General features: G+C 41.2%; 1 protein-coding gene across 1 annotated transcript in view; it reads right to left on the bottom strand.

Moving 5' to 3' along the window:
- pum1 (pumilio RNA-binding family member 1) overlaps nt 1-20,590 on the bottom strand; it is a 116,525-nt gene that overhangs the window by 60,396 nt on the left and 35,539 nt on the right. Inside the window, 2 exon segments of the mRNA XM_048612899.1 lie at nt 8,725-8,833; nt 20,403-20,471. Of these exon segments, the coding sequence (XP_048468856.1) occupies nt 8,725-8,833; nt 20,403-20,471 (178 nt within the window).

Raw genomic sequence — 20,590 nt, 5'->3', positions numbered from 1 at the left:
TTCAAAATTTCTACGCCGTTTTAAGTGTAGATGTATTTCTGAATTTTTACTCTGGAATGATCCAACTCTAACCTTTGGATATGTCCTTAGTCATTCATCCACAGAGCAGAAATAAGACTAACGTGCCCAATTTGTTCCTCTTAATACCTTGAAAATTTTTGATCAAATCACTCTTTCACCTTCTCACTACCTGGAAATACAGCCCTGATTTGTTTGATCTTTCCTCGCAGCTTAACCCCAGGGGTCCACACAAATCTTTCCATACAGTTTCCAGCTTTCCAGCATTCACAAAGAACCCTTTTTCTATGTTTTTGGGTTCAAAGTAACTGACCTCACATTTGGCTACTTTAAAATCTTTCTACCAATTCATTCAGTCTACCAATATCTGTTTATACCTGCACGCTTCAGTTTTATGCCTCCTCTATGTCAGTGGCAAAGTTGGATACATGGCTCTCCATCTGACCATCTAAATTATTACTCAATAGTTAAGACCCCAACTTAAATCCATGTGGGACACCACTGGTTACATCTAACCAATGGGCAAACACCCACCAACCCTTCTCTATCACCTGCTCCTCAGCCAATTTCCTAATCATGTCAATAATTTGCCAAAACACATTGGCTCAAGAGCGGATCAAGAATTCATAGTTATATAAAAACTCACATTCCAAGCATCTCTCAGTCAACCAATTACTTCAGAAGTGTTGCCATTGTTGCTATGTAGCAAACATGGAATTATCCTTGGACTAAGTTATTTAATCCATTCTTGCATTTTGGTGCCATCATTTGGAGGTATTAATATTGCTTAGGACACAAAGATTACTCGTTTGCTCTTCTTCAAATACAAAGTTATCATGGGTTTGGCAAGCTTTGGTTTAACAGGTCTTCAACAAGAAAGCAGTATTTTCTTATTATTACACAGAAGCATTGAGATAAAAGTACACATGATATTTCCAGACTGGAGTGAGCATATCCACAACTGACTGAGGCAACAGTGCTACCACTGAGCAAAACTGATTGCCATTTGTTTCTCAGAGACAGTGGCATTGTTGTAATCTTGCAAAATTCCTTTTGATTCTGGAAGGGTCCAGCAGATTGGAATAAAGCTAAAGCTAATGCAAATAAAGCAGAAAATCATAGACCAGTTAGTCAAAAATCCGTCACAGGCAAATTCCTCGAATCCATTGAAATCTTGATTATAGCAGGATACAGATCACCTTAAAATCATAATGTGATCAGACAAAGTTAACATGATTTTGTGAAAGGGTAGCTGTTTTAAAAATTTGCTAGTTTTTGAGGTATAAAAAGCAAGATACATAAAGAAGAACCTAAGGATGTAGTATCCTTGATTTCCCAAGGTTTGAGAGATACAACAAAGGTTACTACAGAAAAATAAGAACTCATGGTGCAAATGACTATATAAATAGCATAGAGAGAAAGAAATGATTAGTAGGGATAACAGAATTGTTTTCAGGTTGGCAAGCTGCAACTAGTGAATAGCCACGTGGATCTCAAGTATTCAGTTTACAACAGTTAACAAACATTGTGAGCAGGCCACTTGGCCCCTTGAGCCTGCTCTGCTATCCAATAACATCATGGCTGACCCACTTGTGGGGAACAAATATATGATTGTTAGAGTTCTGAGGAAGGGTCACCGGACCCGAAACATTAACTGTTTTCTCCTCCACAGATGCTGCCAGACCTGCTGAGCTTTTCCAGCAACTTTGTTTTTGTTCCTGATTTACAGCATCCGCAGTTCTTTTGGTTTTTATACGATTGTTAGAGTTTACCGATGACATTAAGTAGGAAAGTAAGCAGTCAAGACAAGGCGAAAAGTCTGCAAAGGGATATAGACAGGAAGAACAGAAGAGACATATACAGGTTAGATGAACAGAGATCTAAAACTCAGGAGGTACAGAAGGATCTGGGTCCTCTGGTACATGAATCACAAAAGTTTAGTTTGCAGGTTCAGTTGGTGCTCTGAAATGCAAATGTAATGTTTATGGTTAGTGCAATGAGAATGGAATACAAGTGTACAGCAGTTTTATTGTAGCTGTACAGAATGTTAGTGAGACCACATCTACAACTCCTGATTTGAAAAAATGACATTATTGTGTTAGAAGCAGTTCATACAAGCCTCAATAGACTCAGTCCTGAGACAAAGGGCTAATCATCTGAAGAAAGGTTGAACAGATTTGGCAATTACACACTAGAGTTTAGTAGAATGGTGATTTCATTGAAACAGCTGAGATTTTGAGGGATGTGACAGGCTGGATGATGAGAGGATGCCCCCCTTTATAGTGCGACTGGAACTGGGGGTACAGTTTGAGAAAAAGAAGTGTCACTTTTGAGATGAGAGATTAAAGGAAGTGTATTTTTTCTCTGAGGGTCATTATCTTGGGAAATTCTCTTGTCCAGAAAAATGGGCAGATTTTTGGCAGTCAAGAATTATGTGAGACAGGCAAGAAATAGTGAAGTCAAAACCACAATCAGATCAGCAATGACCTTATTGAATAAAAAAAGCTTGAAGAGCCCTTATGGCCCTATACAGTCATAAGAAATTGAGGAATTTGTTGAGTTGAGTACATTGCCCTTTCCTCATAGTATAACTACTTGGTCTAAATTTGTAAAAATATATGCGCAGCTCAAAATGTGTGAACTAAAGAGATCTAGTAAGTCAGCACTTCAGAAAATTTGCACTAGTTAATTAAAACCATCACTATGTAAAGTCACCTTAAGGAAAACAACAACAAAAAACTGAATGGGATTATCCTACACGCAAGTTTCAGCTCCACGGAAATGGCTGATGTCTCATTTATTCTGTATAATAAACTGCCCATTTAAATCATGTGACATTTCAGTATTTAACAGCAGGGGCTCAAATCAAATTCAACTACTCAGATTCTATTAAATTCAAAATTAAAATAGGATGCAAACTATCCCAAAGACAAATACCAAATAATAATTGTATTTTAACAAAATTAACTATTCTCAATCAGGCCTGATAAAACTAAATTTTCTTGCTTGAAACCTAGACAATATCAGTGTTTTAAATGAATCACCACATTTTTGCACAGCCTATAGGTAGTTATCTCAAGCCACAATGGCACAATTTTAGGCCTTAAAGGATAAGGACAATCAGCACAAACTGCAACCCTTCCTTTGCACAAGCAAAGGGGGCAAAATGGGCCTGTAATAAGTCGGTCATGTTACAAAAGCTAAGGGCTGAAAACAGATCTAAGACGACAATGGCAACCGCACTTCCAATCCTGTACGCAAGCGGCTTGAGATAATGACAATTTTAATGATGACTCTGAGACAACATCACCTGGGTGCACCATAATCTTTTTTGGAGGATAGCACTGCTTGGGAAGTAGCCTAGAAAGATTGTCTAAATAAATGTCTCCCAGTCACCCATTCAGCTTGCCTCAGTCAATTGTCACCTCTTAATGCAGCCAGATTGCAACAGAGAAAAAAATACAAGCACCCAACTTCACTTCAAAACACGGGGAAACAAGAAAAATTCTGGAACGTGCCTTCTGGAATGAGAAAACAAATGGTCGCTCTAATGACAACAGTCGCCCCCAGCAAAGTTCAACCCTGGTGGCCCATAGGTTAGCCAAACGAGACTTTGATAGAGCAACCTTGAGCAGGGCCCCATTCTCAGAACAAAGTAGCATTTTAGAGCACAACACTGGCTACACCCTCTCTCTATTTGCCAGGTAGACAACGCTTTTTCAGTTTCAGCTAAAGAACGATGACCAGTAAATTTTCAAACGTGCTGCCAAGCCATTTCAAATGCATTATGGCCCTGCACCACCCCCAAGAGCAAAAGCAACTCTCAGTGTTTATGCTCTAACATTGATGGCAAACCCAGCTGACAAAGTTAAGTTCGTCACAGGCGTCCATGGACTCTTGTCATCCTTGGCAATTTCAATCAGAGTTGGTCACAATTGCCTGGCAATGAAAGGGAGGGCTTGGAAACAGAATGAAAATGGGCATCTGCTCTCGAACTTCTACACAGAAGAACAGCTGTTTGTAACTAACACCTTCTTACAACAAAAAACTGCTTCAAGACTGCACAGATGCATCCCTGTTCTCAGGGTTTGACCTAGGGTTAGGCCTAACCATCTTCAACACTTCACCAGTGACCTTCTTTGCATCTTAAGGTCAGAAGTGGGGATGTTTGGACACTGTTCAGTACCATTCATGACGACTCAGATAATGAAACACACCATATCCAAATGCAGATAGACCATGACCATATCCAGGTTTGTGCTGAAAAATGTGACAGAACGCTTGTACCACACAACTGCCAGCCAATGACCATTTCTAACAAGAGAGAATCTAATCACCATCCCTACACATTTAATAGCTCTACTATTGCTGAATCCCTGACAATCGACATTCTGGGAATTACCACTGAACTGGACTAGCCAGATAAATCCACTGGCTAAGAGAGCAGGGCCGGAGGCTACGAATCCTGCAGCTAGGTAACTCACCCTCCGAAAGCCTTCCAGAGATCTGTTATGGTACAATCAGGAGTATGATGGAATCCTCCCCACATGCCTAACACCACATCCATCATCATTCACGTCCTCCACCAACAACACTCGATAGCAACGTGTACTGTCTGCAAACAGAAATTCACTAAAGTTCTTTAAAATCATCTTCCAAACCACTGGCCATAACCATCTAAAAAATGGGAATGTCATCATCTACAAGTTTCCTTCCAAGTCACTAACCATCGAGACTTGAAAATACATCACTGGTAATTAGGTCAAAATCCTGGAATTCAGTCCCTAACTGCACTGTGGGTCTATCTACAGCATACAGAATGCTCGAGACCATAGCTCATCACCATCTCCAAAGACAAATAGGGATGGGCAACAAATGCTGGCCTAGCCAATGATGCCTGTGTCCCATGAATGCTTGATAATAATTTTGAAAAATACTCCGTCGACACAATGGGTCACGCAAGCACACCAAGATGTAGCCTAAATGATGTCCTTCACAGACATGTCATGCTATCCAGCAGTTCATTCACTTTTCAAGCCTAAGACCAAAATCAGACGTAACAACCAAAGACATTTTGAGTCAAGCTGCAAATCTGAAATTCATCTTGCAGATATAGCCACAAGTGACTTTCCAGAGCAGTCTAGAGAACTCCAATCACACTAATGATTCCTCTCCTGAAGAATCTGCAAACACAAGGTTGTAGATTGGATATATCCAATGTGGCCATCAGACCCAGCAAGAAGAAAAGGAAACGGCTTAACAAAAATGACAAGGAAATCCAAGACCTGCTTACAATAAAAAGTGGTCGAGAACACCCTCGATCGTATCTCCCGCATTTCCCGCAACTCATCCCTCACACCCCGTCCCCGCAATAACAACCAAAAAAGAATCTCCCTTGTCCTCACGTACCACACCACCAACCTCCGGAACCAACGCATCATCCTCCGACACTTCCGCCATCTGCAATCCGACTCCACCACCAAAGACATTTTTCTCTCCCCACCCTTATCTGCTTTCTGTAACTCTCTCCGTAACTCCCTTGTCCGCTCCACACTCCCCTCCAGCCCCACCACACCCGGCACTTTTCCCTGCAACCGCAGGAAGTGCTACACCTGCCCCCACACCTCCTCCCTACCCCCATCCCAAGCCCCAAGAAGACTTTCCACATCAAGCAGATGTTCACCTGCACATCTGCTAATGTGGTATACTGCATCCGCTGTGGCCTCCTCTACATCGGGGAAACCAAGCGGAGGCTTGGGGACCGCTTTGCAGAACACCTACGCTCGGTTCGCAATAAACAACTGCACCTACCAGTCGCGAACCATTTCAACTCCCCCTCCCGTTCCTCAGACGACATGTCCAACCTGGGCCTCCTGCAGTGCCACAACGATGCCACCCGAAGGTTGCAGGAACAGCAACTCATATTCCACTTGGGAACCCTGCAGCCCAATGGTATCAATGTGGATTTCACAAGTTTCAAAATCTCCCCTCCCCATACCACATCCCAAAACCAGCCCAGCTCGTCCCCGCCTCCCTAACCTGTTCTTCCTCCCACCTCAAGCCGCACCCCCATCTCCTACCTACTAACCTCATCCCGCCCCCTTGACCTGTCCGTCCTCCCTGGACTGACCTATCTCCTCCCTACCTCCCCACCTACACTCACCTTTACTGGTTCCATCCCCGCCTCTTTGACCTGTCTGTTTCCTCTCCACCTAGCTTCTCCTCTATCCATCTTCTATCCACCTCCCGTTCTCTCCCTATTTATTTCAGAACCCCCTTCCCCTCCCCCACTTCTGATGAAGGGTCTAGGCCCGAAACGTCAGCCTTCCTGCTCCTCTGATGCTGCTTGGCCTGCTGTGTTCATCCAGCTCTACACCTCGTTATCTCAGATTCTCCAGCATCTGCAGTTCCTACTATCTCTGATACAATAAAAAGGTCAGCTCATCAGTCTTACCTGGCTTGGTCAGTCAGCGGAAAATGACAGCATTCCGCAAAGTAAGCGCCATTCAAAGCTAATGAAGGAACGTCCAAAATTACTGGTAGATTGTACTGTAAGAACTCAACTACACCATTACTAGCAACACAAGAAGCTTCAAAGTAGTGATAACATCTGTCCACAGACCAGCACATCAATCCAAAAAGCTTAGTAAAGCCAATGGTAAGATGTTATACACTGAAAAGGCATCAGTTTTTGATTGATGGTTAGAACATTTGGAAAAATATTTCAATTCCAAGGGCACAAGGCAAGATATTGCAACAACAGTCCATCAAGAAAGAACTGGAACAGAACCAAATTCTGGACGAAACTGTGACTGCCATTACCTTAAGGGGGGAGTTCATGTATGTCTTTGAGTTGCTGAAGATATTATCAACCTCAGGCAGCTTCATGTTCAGATAAAGACACAAGAAAACTCACCTGTGAGCTTCTTTTCGCTGATGACTGCACTGCCCCGGCCCACTGTCAGTCAGACATACAATATATTGTATTGTACATAACACATCTTTCCAACGCAGCACAATTCCTCAGTTTTCTTTGATTTTAGTCCGAAGTCTGGCAGCCCAAGAAGAATACAGACTTCCAAAGCATCATCACCACAGGAAATGAGGTGGATGTTGTCAAGCAACTTACCTATTTGTGGACTGTCATTTTGTTAGATGCATCCATAGAAGTGGAAGTGGACGTGGACAATAAGCTTTGAAAAGCTAACAGCATATTCGAGAGACTCAACGTGGAGCAACCATGGCCGCAAAACAGACCAAAATCTCACAGTGTACAAAACTGTGGTTCTCTCCATCTTTCTGTATGATACAAGTAATGGATCCTGCACAGCATTTTCAAGATCCACTGGAAGGACTGCACTGCAAACAGCCAAGTCTGGAAACAGTCAACATCACCAGTGTCGAGACTAATTTCATGCAAAGTCAATTACATTGGGTGCGTCACATTGCCTGGATGGATAACCTGTTCAAGATCATGCTGAATGGAGAACTGATCATTGATAAACATAATGGAGTCCCCAGTCCAAACATTCTCAGGTCTCCCTGAAGAAATCCGTGTGGTAGATAGATTAGCATCAGTGGAAAGCACAGGCCTTTGACTGCAACTCCTGAGGCTATTATATCAGGAGTGCTCAAGGCCTTTGGGACTGAGCATGAAGGAGAAAAGGAAGAAAAACAAACAATCCAATTGCCCCTAGTAGCAACAATGCCTTGATTTGCACCTGGTGAGAGAAAATCTGCCCAGTCAGGAAGAGATCTGACTAGCCATCTCCAGGCTTGAAACTAGCGAGTACAATCTTCCTTAAACATTTGTCCTTGAATAAATGCCGAGAGATGTCACAATTTTAAGAAGCATGTCAGTTAGTAAACAATGCACACCACCTTGAACTAAAAAAAAATCCAACATTGCCTCCTTGCAGAGTATCCATTCTATTTTCAGAAAAGCCAGACAGTAGCTCTGCATTCAAGTGCACCAGAACAAGCAGGGAATAGACACTGAACGGCCAATGGGTTTAAACAACTTTGCTCTTCAACAACAAAAATGTGTTTCACTGGAGGTGCTCCAAATGCACTCAGCCAGACTTACCAGTTTGAAATTCAAGCATCACTTCCCAATAACTCTTACAATCTTGGTGGATAAGAAAAGGTTACACAGGGTGGCTAAAAGGTCAGGAGACGAAGAGTAACTCATTTTAGGTACACAATGAAGAGATGGAGAAGTTATACACAGTATATTACCTCAGGTTCAATCAGGCTACTAAGAAGAGACCTCAGATTTTGAGCAAAATAGAATTAATATTCCTTCACAATAGAAAATAAATTATCTGCCAAGAACTTCAAGGGCATTCAAAATACTAAACAAGGCACATCAAACTTTACAGAATAATCTGATGGACTTTCCCCAATTATACGAACAAGAGTCGTGGATAAAAAAACTAAATATGCCTCATTTAGTGCAAATTTTTCATTTCAAAATAATTCATATGGTTCTCCTACTACACTTCAAATTTATTACTGTTAAGAAACTCTCATTATCAAATATCTCAGATGGTTCTTTCAGCAAGTTTATGCACATGGAGCAGCACACACACTAAAAAAAAACGTTTCGTATACACAAGAAGAGTAACTTGTTAATATTAATTCCACTTCTATCTAATCTTTGACAAGTAAAAATAAATTGAAGTGTGTTTTGTAACGAATGCTTACCTGAAGCTCCCCATGCACTGTCCCGCCACTGATCCCCAAGAAATATCCCTTTAGGTCCATCCTTGTTTGGATCATCAGACTCCCAGAACTTCTTACCAGGCAGAAGCTGCTGCGGATGACAAAGAAAAAATTTTTAGAAAAAAAATGGAAACAGAAAGCACACGTCAAAGCAAAGCAAAACAGAACTTGTTTTTGTTGCTATGCATTGCAAGACCTAAAGCCTGGTTAATATACTGATCAGCAACAGAACCAATGGAAAATCGCCAGCTGTGTTCCCCCTTCCCCACCCCACTGTGAGACATCCAGTATTTGCTTGTGAAATGCTCTTCTGCTAAGTCAAGTTTTCCCAAAATTTCTTCCAAATTGACATTTTTTCCAAATTGACATTTTTTCCAAATCTGCTTTTTAAAAAAAGGCAGCCACAACTTTCCACTGGCCAGCTCAAAAATCTTAAAACAAAAATCAAGGTTGGGTAATTAATCGACTGATTGTAATGTCATGTGTACCAAGATACAATGAAAAGCTTTGTTTACAAGCGGTACAGGCAGATCATAGTAAGCAAAGGCTTGGAGACATACAGGTTACATTTTTGAGGCTACAGTGCATTCAACAGTCTGATAAAAGCCAGAAAGAAACTGTTCCTGAACCTGCTCCTGCGTGTGTTCAGGCTTCTGTGTCTTCTGCCTGACAGAAAGGGTTGTAGGAGATCATTACCAGGGTGCGATGGATCTTTGATGATGTTAGCTGCCCTTCCATGGCAGTGCGCCATGTAAATAGAGTCCATGGATGCAAGGGTGGCTTCCTTGATGGTCTGGGCTGCGCACAACACCTCTGTAGTTTCTTATGGTCCTGGGCAGAGCAGTTGCCGTACCAGGCCGTTATGCACCCGGGACAGTATGCTTTCAATGGTGCATCTGCAGAAGTTGATGAGGGACCTTACGGACGTGCCAAATTTCCTGACATCACAAATTAATTAGCAAATAGAAGGTGATCAACTAATAAGGTGGGAAAAGCCAGACAGGTGGGTGGAAATGGTTCAAGGCTCATTTCCGAATCTGCGCTGGTTTCCTGATTGGAGATGCCATTAAACTGAACTGCCCACATTTTTCCTGAGGAGAGGGAAAAAAATGAGATACAAACAAGAAACTTCTACTGAAAAATTCATCTGGATATTTATCAAGAACAGGATCCATCATTCTCCAGATTCATTTATGAAATATTGGCGAATGGCCTTTGGAGGACAGAATGCCCTACTTCTGCTCCTACATCTTATAGTTGGGGTGGATAGCCTGCAATAGTCCATGTGCATGGAGAATTTTAATAATATGACACTAAATAAAGCAACTTTGCTCAGTCAACTGGTGCTGGGAGCAAGACAAAGAACCATTTGGTTGTAACATATGGGCAAACAGAAGGCAGACAAGTGAACATCCCTGAGGTTTTTATCAATATTATACAATTTTCCAATGGACAGACACACAAGAACAGAAATTTCTTAAAAAGCACAGTGACTCTTTGCAAACTCCTCCCCAAACAGATAACATCCACAGGCGTGCAAGAACTGCTAAGATATGAAAAATAACAGTTTTACAAAAATCCTAACAAAACACTGTTCTGACAACAATACTTCACTCTCCCTGAGCAACGATTTTAATAAGTCTTTCAGCAATTAATAACCTAGATGGTGATTACAGATTGTTTTTCAAAAACACACATCAAAAGAGCCTGAAATGTATTTTAAATCTTCAATTAATCCAAGAAATACATTCAAATACAGTGTAAAATTAAAACTGTGCTAACAAAAGATCAACTTAATGCTTCAGCTAGATGAGTACATGGAGGCTGCAATCAGCTCAAAGCTCAAGGATAACTAGTGAGTGTTACATTTCCTAACATACACATCAATGATCTAAATACGGTGATTAATGTTTTACTTCGTATGGCATCTCCAAGATTTGGAACCTAGTGTTTATTCATGAATTGTTCTGAGATCAGAGGTAAGATTACCCTGCTGTGGCATAAAATTACACATTTTTAAAAAGAAACACTCCATCCAAATGTGGAAATGCATTGAGAAAAATCACATTTTCTATTGCTTGTTTTGCAAATAGACCATGAAAATAAATAATGTGTATTTAAACATATTGCAGGTTTTGATTATTAAACACCAAAAACTTTCCAGGGATTGATTTATGCGAATATGCTCCCCCAGGCACCCTGAATCTCATTCTTTTTGTACCATGCTTTATTTAAAATACCAATAATTCATAACTGAATGCTTATAAATAAGACATATTTGCACACCTGCACTGGCTACCACAAAAAAGTTTTGAATTAAAGTTTAAAAGGACAAATATCATTCCAAAGGAACAGAAGTCCTTAGCAATTAAGTGCGCAAAATTTCCACTGCATTTCAAAAAGGCCTGAACAATCACTATTGCTAATCTTGGCTTTTTGAAGAACTTACATTCTACAAAGTAATACAGCAATGAGGTGACAAAACAAGAAGTGCAAGACACTTGCTCCATTATGGCTTTGCCCTTCAAAATCCAAGGTGGATCTGACATTCCTAATATACAAGACCATAAGATATTTCAGCAGAATTGGGCCTTCAGGCCCACCAAGTCTGCTCCGTCATGCAAGTATGGCTTGCATATTTCTCAACCCCATTCTCCTGCCTTCTCCCTGTAACCCTTGATCGCCTGGTTAATTGAGAACCTACCTATCTCTGCCTTAAAGACACACTCAGTTACTTGGCCTTCACGGCCCTCGGTGACAATGGTTAATCAGTGGAGCTCACTTTCTGGCTGAAGAAATTCCTCTTCATCTCAGTTCTGAGGGGTCACCCCTTCACTCTGAGGGTATGCCCTCAAGTGCTAGTCTCTCCTATGACTGGAAGCACATTATACACATTAACTCGATCCAGGCCCCTCAGTATCCTGTAATTTTCAATCAGATAGCCTCTCATCCTTCTAACCTCCATCGAGTACAGACCAAGAGTCCTCAACCACTCATATGACAAGGCCTTAAACCGTGGGATCATTCTCGTAAACCTCCTCTAGACCCCCTCCGACACCAGCACATTGTTCCTTAAACACGGGGCCTAAAACTGCTCACAATATTCCAAATGCAGCCTGACCAAGCCTTGTACCGCTCAGGCTGTACATCTCTGCTCCTATATTCTAGTCCTCTTGAAATGAATGCTAACATTGCATGTGTCTTCGTAACTGCCAAGTGAAAATGCATGTTAACCTTAAGAGAATCCAGAAGTAGGATTCCCAAGTCCCTTTGTGCTTCAGATTTCCAATGCATTTCCCCATTTAGAAAATAGTCTACACCTCTATTCGTCCTAGCAAAGCATAACCTCACACCTTCCCACATTTTATGCTTTCAGCCACTTCTTTGCCCACTCTCCAGCTTGCCCAATTCCTTCTGCAGCCTCCCCGCTTCCTCAATACTATCTGTCCCTCTACCTCTATCTCATTTGCAAATTTAGTGACAATGCCCTAAGTGCCTTCGTCCAGACTGTTAATGTGTAACATAAATAAACAGGGTCCACTGCAGAACTCCACTCGTCACAGACTACCGACCTGAAAAAGACCACTTTATCCCTACTTTCTGCCAGTCAGCCAATCCTCTGCCCATAACACCATGGGCTCTTGTCTTGTTTACAGCCTCCTACACAACACCATGTCAAAGACCTTCTGGAAATCCAAGCAGATCACAGAAAATCCAACAGACCACGTCCATTGGCCCTCCTTTGTCTCATGTGCTTGTCACCTCCTCAAAAGAATTGTAACAGAATTGTCAGGCATAACCTCTCCCTGACCAAGTTGCGCTGTCTCAGTCCTATTTTACCATACATTTCCAAGTAATTTGCAATCTCATCCTTAATAATGGGCTCTAAAATCTTCCCAATGACGGAGGTCAGGTTAACTCGCCTATAGTTGTCTTCTGTCTCCCTTCTTAAACAGGGATGTTGCATTAGCCATTTTCCAGTTCTTTGGGATATTCCCTAACTCCAGTGATTCCTGAAGGATGGCTCAACAATGCCTCTATAACCTCCTTCATATCTCTGGGGTGTAGTCCATCTGGTCCGGATGACTTATCCACTTTAGACCTTTCAGCTTCCTCAGCGCCTTTTCCTCAGTGACGGCCACTACACTCACCTCTGCCCCCGACTCTCTCGCAGTTCTGGCATGCTGTCGGTGTCTTCCTCTGTGAAAACTCATGCAAAGGACCTATTCAATTTCTCTTCCATTTCTCTGATTTCCATTATAACTTCTCCAACCTCATTTTCCAGTGGTCCAATGTCCAGTCTTGCCTCCCAATTACCTTTTAGATGTCTAAAACAAAAAAACTTTTACAGTCTTCTTTTATATTACTAGCTAGCTTACTCTCACGTCATCTTCTCCACGTTATTGCTTCTTTTAAATTATCCTCTGCTAGTTATTAAAGGCTTCCCACTAACCTTCACCACATTGTATACTTTTTCTTTTTGCTTTCATGCTGTCCCTGACTTTCCTTGTCAGCCACAGTTGCCCCATCCTCCCCTTAGTAGGTTAGTACATTGCAAAGAACACATCAAATTCCTCAACTTCTCGATGAACTGTAAATGCTTCCAAGCATTTACAGCTCCCAAACAAAAGGTACCTCAGTGATTCTATACTGCAGAATTGTAAAAATCAGCTTCACCACCGTGTTGGCAATGGAGACATCTGGCATAACTACAAGACATGCAAAGTCACTTGTTTTACTTTTCAAAGAAGAAGTGTACTGTCTAAAGACTTGCAATCAAAAAAGCAGTAAAATGCTTCTATTGATGCAAACACTGGAGGGAGGATAGTCTACTGTGGCTAAGGAAAGTCTGCTTCCCCAATGGAAAAATCTATTCATACAACTGTGCAAACAGCTGCCAAAAATGTCATTTTAATTGATTCAGTTCAAGCACGTGTGGCATCATATTTCAGTAAAAAGGACGTTAATAATGGGATATAAGTATGACATTGGTATTGTACACATTTTGCATCCTTCATGCACATATACACCAAACAGCATATTTCAATGAAACTATTAGAAATATATCCAGCAAACTACAATTCCTCAATGTCTGTTTTGAACATTACTGCTTTCTTCAACAGTGAAAATCACTCCCTAACAAGGTCAGTGATCAGAAGGTTTCCAGTTATATTCTGCATCAGATATGAACGAAAGGCCCTTTGGTTTTGTTGTGACCACTCATCATACCTTCTCTCCGTTTTTTATGTTTCAGTACAGTCCAATGGTTACGGAAAGTACTGGTACTCTTCTACCTTCCTCCAACAATGCTTTCACTGCTGTTCATGTAAAATATCAAACTACTGCGCTGAGTTATCAACACATATCCAGCAGAAATCACTCAAATAGGAAACTCTACTGTCATCCTTTTCCCTAGTTCAGGATTGCCAAAAGAAACTGTAGCACTACTTTCCTACATTATAGCGGCAGAAAGTTGGTGAATCTATGGAATTCTCTGCTGCTACTGACTGTACACACCATAGATAAATATATTTAAAATCAAGATTGATAGATTTTTGGATACTAACAGAATAAAGAAGTATTGGAACAGGTTAGCAAGATGGAGATGAGCTAGATTAGTGTGATCTACTGAATGACAGAGCAGAAACGTGGAGGAGACAGCCAACTCCTGCCCTGTTTTTTTAATTTGAGAAGAAGAAATCACTTTGACTTAGCTGTAAAGCTAGTCACACTACAAAGACTGACTTCAGCCTAGAGCAACTTATTAGGAGAAACACGAACATACAAACTATCAGCAGGAAAAGGCCGTTAAGCTCCTCAAGCCTGCTCTACCATTCAATAAGATCATGGTTGAACTGACTCTAACATCACATCCACATTTGTGCCTACCCTGATAACCTTTCAATCCCTTGCTTAACAAGAATCAATCCAATACTCAAACATTCTACACCCACCACTTTCGAAAGAGGAGCATTTCAAAGATTCACAACACTGACAGAAAAGAATTTCACCTCATCTGCTTTAAGTGAGTAACTCCTGATTTTTAAACAGTGACAACTAGGTCTAGATTCTCCCACAAAAGAAAACATGGTCTCCATATCTACCTTGTCATCACCCCTCAGGATCTTGTATATTTCTGTCTAGTCGCATCTCACTCTAAATTCCAGTGGCTAAAGGCTATTGTGTGCAACCTTTGCCTCTAGACAACCCATTCATTCCAGTTCTTAGTCAAGTAAAACTTCAATACATTTGCAGCCCTCCTTAAATAATAAGGTACTCCAAGCGCAGTCTTACTAATGGCCTAGAGCAGTATAACCTCACTACTTTAGTATTCAATTCTAATGATAAATGACAACATTCTGTTAGGTTTCATAATTAATTGCTCTACCTGGTCGACCTTTTGCAATTCAAGTTCGAGGACGAGTGATCCTTCTGCATCTCAGATCTCTGCAGTCTATCATTTAGATTACACACTTTTTTATCCTTCTTGCCAAAATGGAAATTTTCATTTATTGTACTCCATTTACCATTTCTTTTCCCACCACTCGCTAAACGCAACTCTGTTTACAGCCTCCTTATGCCCACTTCACAAGTTACCTACCTATGCGTCGCCCCAGCCATCCTTTTACAGAAGCCATTTATATAAATTGCAAAACAGTCGATGTCCCAGCACCAATCCTTGTGATACTATATACCAGCAAGGGGAATACCATAACATGGATGTTTTGCTGCTGTGATACAAGGCATTGATGGGACCATATCTAGAGTGCCATGTACAAATTTGGTCTGTCTACTTAAGGCAAGACATAACTGCATCAGAAGCAATTCAGAGAAGGTTCACTTAACTGACTCCTGCGGCAAAGAAGTTATCTTGTTAAGATTTGTGAAGAGAGATTTGGTCTGTATTCGTTGGAGTTTTAAAAAATGAAAGGTGATCTTACTAAAACATTTGAGATCCTGAGGAGCCTTGACTGGGTGCATCTTGAAAGGATGCTTTCAGTGAGAGATGTGAAATAAAAGGCACAGATCAACAATAAGAAGTCTCCCACTTAAGACGAGATAAGAGAAAAATTTGACTAACAAACGAAGTCAATGGTTATCAGCGTCAGGCAGCAATGCAGGGCTGAAGAACAATTAGATTTACCATGATCTCATTAAATGGCAGAAAGGGCTTGAGGGGCTAAATGGCCTATTCCTAATTCGAAAGTACTTGCACCATCTAAAAAGCTTTTGTTCTCTCAGTGCAAGAACTGGCACTCACCACACAATACTTCCATATTCTCAAATACAACTAAGCACTTCATAGTTGATCAGCTTACTTCATTTAAGCAAACACAGTTGTTCGGTAGGCCAATTACAGTGGCGGCACAATTAATAATGAAAAAACTAACAAGCCGATTTATTCTGGTGGTGTTGGCTGAGGGATGAATGTTGGCCAAGACATTGGTCAACCCCAACCCACTCCCTCACCTTGTACATTCATTCCGCTTGAATAAATTTAATGTGATACTTCAGACAAAGTAATACCACTGCAATGTAGGCCCAGATTGAATGCTCGAGTCTGGAAAGGAACCAGATTCCACAACATTTGACCCAGAGTTTTAGCTACTTAAACAACGTGAATTTTAATTTGAATTCTGGGGTCTCAGTGATCATGAGATATAAACCCAGGTAAAACTGGTTGTATGGTCTGTTGCCAGAATACAAAAAAAAACTTAACACAAAGGTGGATCTCAGAATCACAGGAAAATATGAAATCAGCCAGTATGAATCAATGTGTAGACCAGTACATGCACTGTAAACGCATAAAAGTGTTTAGAAGAAATAGATTCACAATTGGTATTTAACATGGACAATGAGCTGCTACAGCTTGAGACAAGCACCTGCTTCTGAAAATTCTTTTCAAAACACAGGATGTGCTAGACAACTTTTAAGAACCTCTGAAGGCCAATGAAGCAAATGCTCTGATGCCGCAAGTACCAAAACATCGTGGTCATTTAATTTCATGAGGCTTTGTGTTAGTTTTATAAAGAAATAAACAGATATTTCTTGAAAAAAAACTGAATTTCCAACTTAAAGAAATCAAACTTTTAATGTTCATTAAAAAGGGATGGAGGTGGCAGAGTTTAATGGAAAGTAACTGGACGCTTGTGGATACTTTTATGAAACGCAGGCAAGGAAGGGAAATGGGTGTAAAGCAGGAAAATTCTCTTTTGGTTTCAAGGTTACTGATTGCATGTTAGCATCCAAAAACAACACACAAATTGCTGCTCCTGTTAAAAATTCAGACCACCACCACCACAGTAGCAGCAACAACCAAGACACTGATACTGTAACTACTCTGGCCTTAAAACTACTGAAACAGCTCTGTACAGTTCTCTCAAACTACTCCTGCATTTTAAAACATGTGATTTCTACAAATTGATTTCTACAGTGCAATCATCTGAAAACATTAACTACTTCATTTGCTGAAATGTTCAAATACAACTTGCAATGTAGTAAAAGCATTGGAATTAGTCACAAAAGCAGTATCATGAAGGAGCAGAGAGTTTCTTTTATTCAAATATCCTGTAAAGTACAAACACTGATCCCATTTGGGAATTAAACAAATGTGACAATAAGAATCAAAACAACTATAGACAAGTTTTACGTTAGACTACAGGGGACACATCTGCCTCAGTTAAGTGCCAAACGATTGGTCAACTGCGCAGCAACAGCAGACCATTATATCTATCTCCTCATTAGCTGTGCTGTCCTGTTGTTTGCTACTTCCACAGCCAATGGAGTAATCAGCTAAGAGCTCCCAAAGCTTCCAGTTAGTAATTCTGACTGATCAGAAGACAATGGGGCACAGAAATACAAAACTAATCTGAAAAAAATCTGGTACATGCTGAAGAGTATCTCCACAGCAAGTAAACCCTACAAATAGTTTTCACTAAAACTTAAAAGTCTGAAAGCCATAGTGGGTCCCAGAATGCCTACTACTGTGCTGTAGCATTCCACCATGCAAAGAATTTTACATCTTCCCCAACCCCAGTTGTTAACTTCCCTTCTTCTACAGGGTTAGTGACTGTAACATGTTACAACAAATACAAAATTCTAAAATGAGGTATCTCAACTTAACCCTTTACTGATCCATGTAATATATATGGGTATGCATGTCTTTTATCAAGTCAAAGACACCATGCCAGTTTCAAACTGATTTTCTATCAATACCTGTACACATTTTTTCTTGATACAAGAGAATTTAATAAAATAAGATGCCCGCAGGAATACTATCAAACAAACTGCCATACCATGCCAGAAAACAAGTGACCAAAGGTTTGGCCAGAGGTATTTAAGCAGTGACTTAAATGAGTGGAGTACCAGGTCTGAGCTGTTCATGGAGGGTGTTCCAAACTCGAGGGTCAAACCTGCAAAAAGCAGAGTGAAAAACACCAAGGATGTGCAAAATGCCAGATGGTTAGGAATTCAAAGATCTTGGAAGCTGGAGGAGGATTTGACATAGGGAGACATGTGAAGGGTTGGTGGTCATGGGAATCAAAGGATTGTCAGACCAAGATCAAGGTCAGGTCAGTAAGAACAAGGGCAACGGTTCAGGGTAACCTGGTGCAAGTTAGGGTAGGGGCAACAGAGATTAGAATACCAACAAGTTTATCAAGGATGTAAGGTGAGAGGCAGTCCAATAGAGCACTGGAATAGTTGAATTTAAAGCTAACAGAAACATAACTGAAAATTTCAGCAGGAGTGGAACGAGGCAGATGGGTGCCCTGACCAAAGTGGAAGTAGACGGGCTTGAAAGTGGAAGGAATGCAATATTGGACACTCAGGTCATGATTAGGTAGGATGCCAAAAGTCGTTAAATAAAAATAAATTCTTTAAAACACACTGATCGGGCAGCATGTGTGCAACAAGAATCTAAGTTAATAATTAAGCTGGGAATGAGTAAACTCTGTTTCTTTCTTCCAGATGCTACAAGATATTTGTATATTAGGATCTGTAGCATTCTGCTTTTACAGGCTATTTCAGGCTAAGACAGTGACCAGGAGAGCGACGGAGTTGGCATTTCAGGAATGAAGTCTGCAGGAGGGCCAACATCAACAGCCTCAGTCTTCCCAATGTGACCCTAGAGAAATTTGTGCTCAATTTTTGTTCAGGACATGAGACATGTGACAGATCAGACAGTGGAAGAATCGAGAGAAGTGGCTGTTCTGTATAGCCAGGTGTCACTCAGCATACATGTAAAACCTGACACTGGCTTTCTGGCTGATGTGACCCAGGCAATGCAGAGTTGAAAAACAGGACACATGCAGCTTTGTAGCAGAGCAGCAGACAGGAATAAAGCAGCCGAGTTGAGATGTTTCTCCTGCTCACCAGCCCAGGAATGCTGTAGCTCCTTGACTGTGATTCGACAGTTCATCACAAGGACATAGGCTGCTTTTATCTATATAGTTCAGTATCACATCTGGTCACATGTGCATGATATGAATCACTGACAAGTTTCAACAAGCCAATTCCTCGGCCACTTGTTTTAAAATCAAAAGATAGTTTAACCCTTCAGGATACTTCTGTGCCAAGGGTGGCAGAGGTAGATTAAAAGGTTAACAACAACTATGTCAAAAGACAAAATGTATTCCAGTTACTTTCAGTTGGCAGAGAAATATAATGATTTTTTTTAACCGTAAAACTTGTGAGAAATCAATTTTACAGTAAATTGAATATATTAGCTATAGCAGCAGAAAAATCAAAGAATGTAATGAAGTCACAAAATACAAGCTGATCCATGTCACTAACTTACTAAGAAGTTTAAAATCAAGCAGAAAATTGCTCCTTACAGTTGTCCTATTGGATAACAGTTTCCTGAGAAGCAGTAGTGTGCATTGCCAAGACGAAACTTTATTAATGTACATCACACTTTATTCCTGTCAGCTGCTCTGCTACAAAGCTGCATGTGTCCTGTTTTTCAACTCTGCACTGCATGGGTCACATCATCCAGAAAGCCAGTGTCAGGTTTTACATGTATGCTGAGTGACACCTGGCTATACAGAACAGCCACTTCTCTCGATTCTTCCACTGTCTGACCTGTCACACGTCTCATGTCCTGAACAAAAATTGAGCACAAATTTCTCCAGGGTCACATTGGGAAGACTGAGGCTGTTGATGTTGGCCCTGCTGCAGACTTCATTCCTGAAATGCCAACTCCGTCGCTCTCCTGGTCACTGTCTTAGACTGAAATAGCCTGTAAAAGCAGAATGCTACAGATCCTAAACATAGTCAGGGGCGGCAGGGTGGCTCAGTGGTTAGCACTGCTGCCTCACAGCACCAGGAACCTGGGTTCGATTCTACCCTCGGGCAACTATCTGTGTGGAGTTTGCACATTCTCCCTGTGTCTGCGTGGGTTTCCTCCGGGTGCTCCGGTTTCCTCCCACAGTCCAAAGATGTGCAGGCTAGGTGGACTGGCCATGCTAAATTGCCCATAGTGTTCAGGGATGTGTAATTAGGTGGGTTATAGGGAGATGGTTCTGGGTGGGATGCTCCGAGGATCAGTATGGGCTCGTGGGGCCGAAGGGCCTGTTTCCACACTGTAGGGATTCTATGATTCTCACAATCTGCCACCATTTCCAACCCAGCCCCAGTGCCGGCTTTCAGCATCAACTCACCTCTCCCATACTCCGCCCTTCTAATGCCAATGCTTGAAAGTCATGGTTCAGTTCATCCATTGACCGTACCTGAAGAAAAACAAAACCATACAATGAAGGGAAAGGGTAATACACAGAATTGTATGAGATATTTTACTTAGGCAGTATCTTAAAAAGTAACAGATTGCCATCTACATTTAAAAGCAACA

The sequence above is a fragment of the Rhincodon typus genome, chromosome 27, assembly GCF_021869965.1.
Source record: "Rhincodon typus isolate 14 chromosome 27, sRhiTyp1.1, whole genome shotgun sequence".
Lineage (NCBI taxonomy): Eukaryota > Metazoa > Chordata > Chondrichthyes > Orectolobiformes > Rhincodontidae > Rhincodon > Rhincodon typus.
The sequence above is the reverse complement of the archived record's forward strand: the minus strand, read 5'-3'. Positions and strand labels throughout refer to the sequence as shown.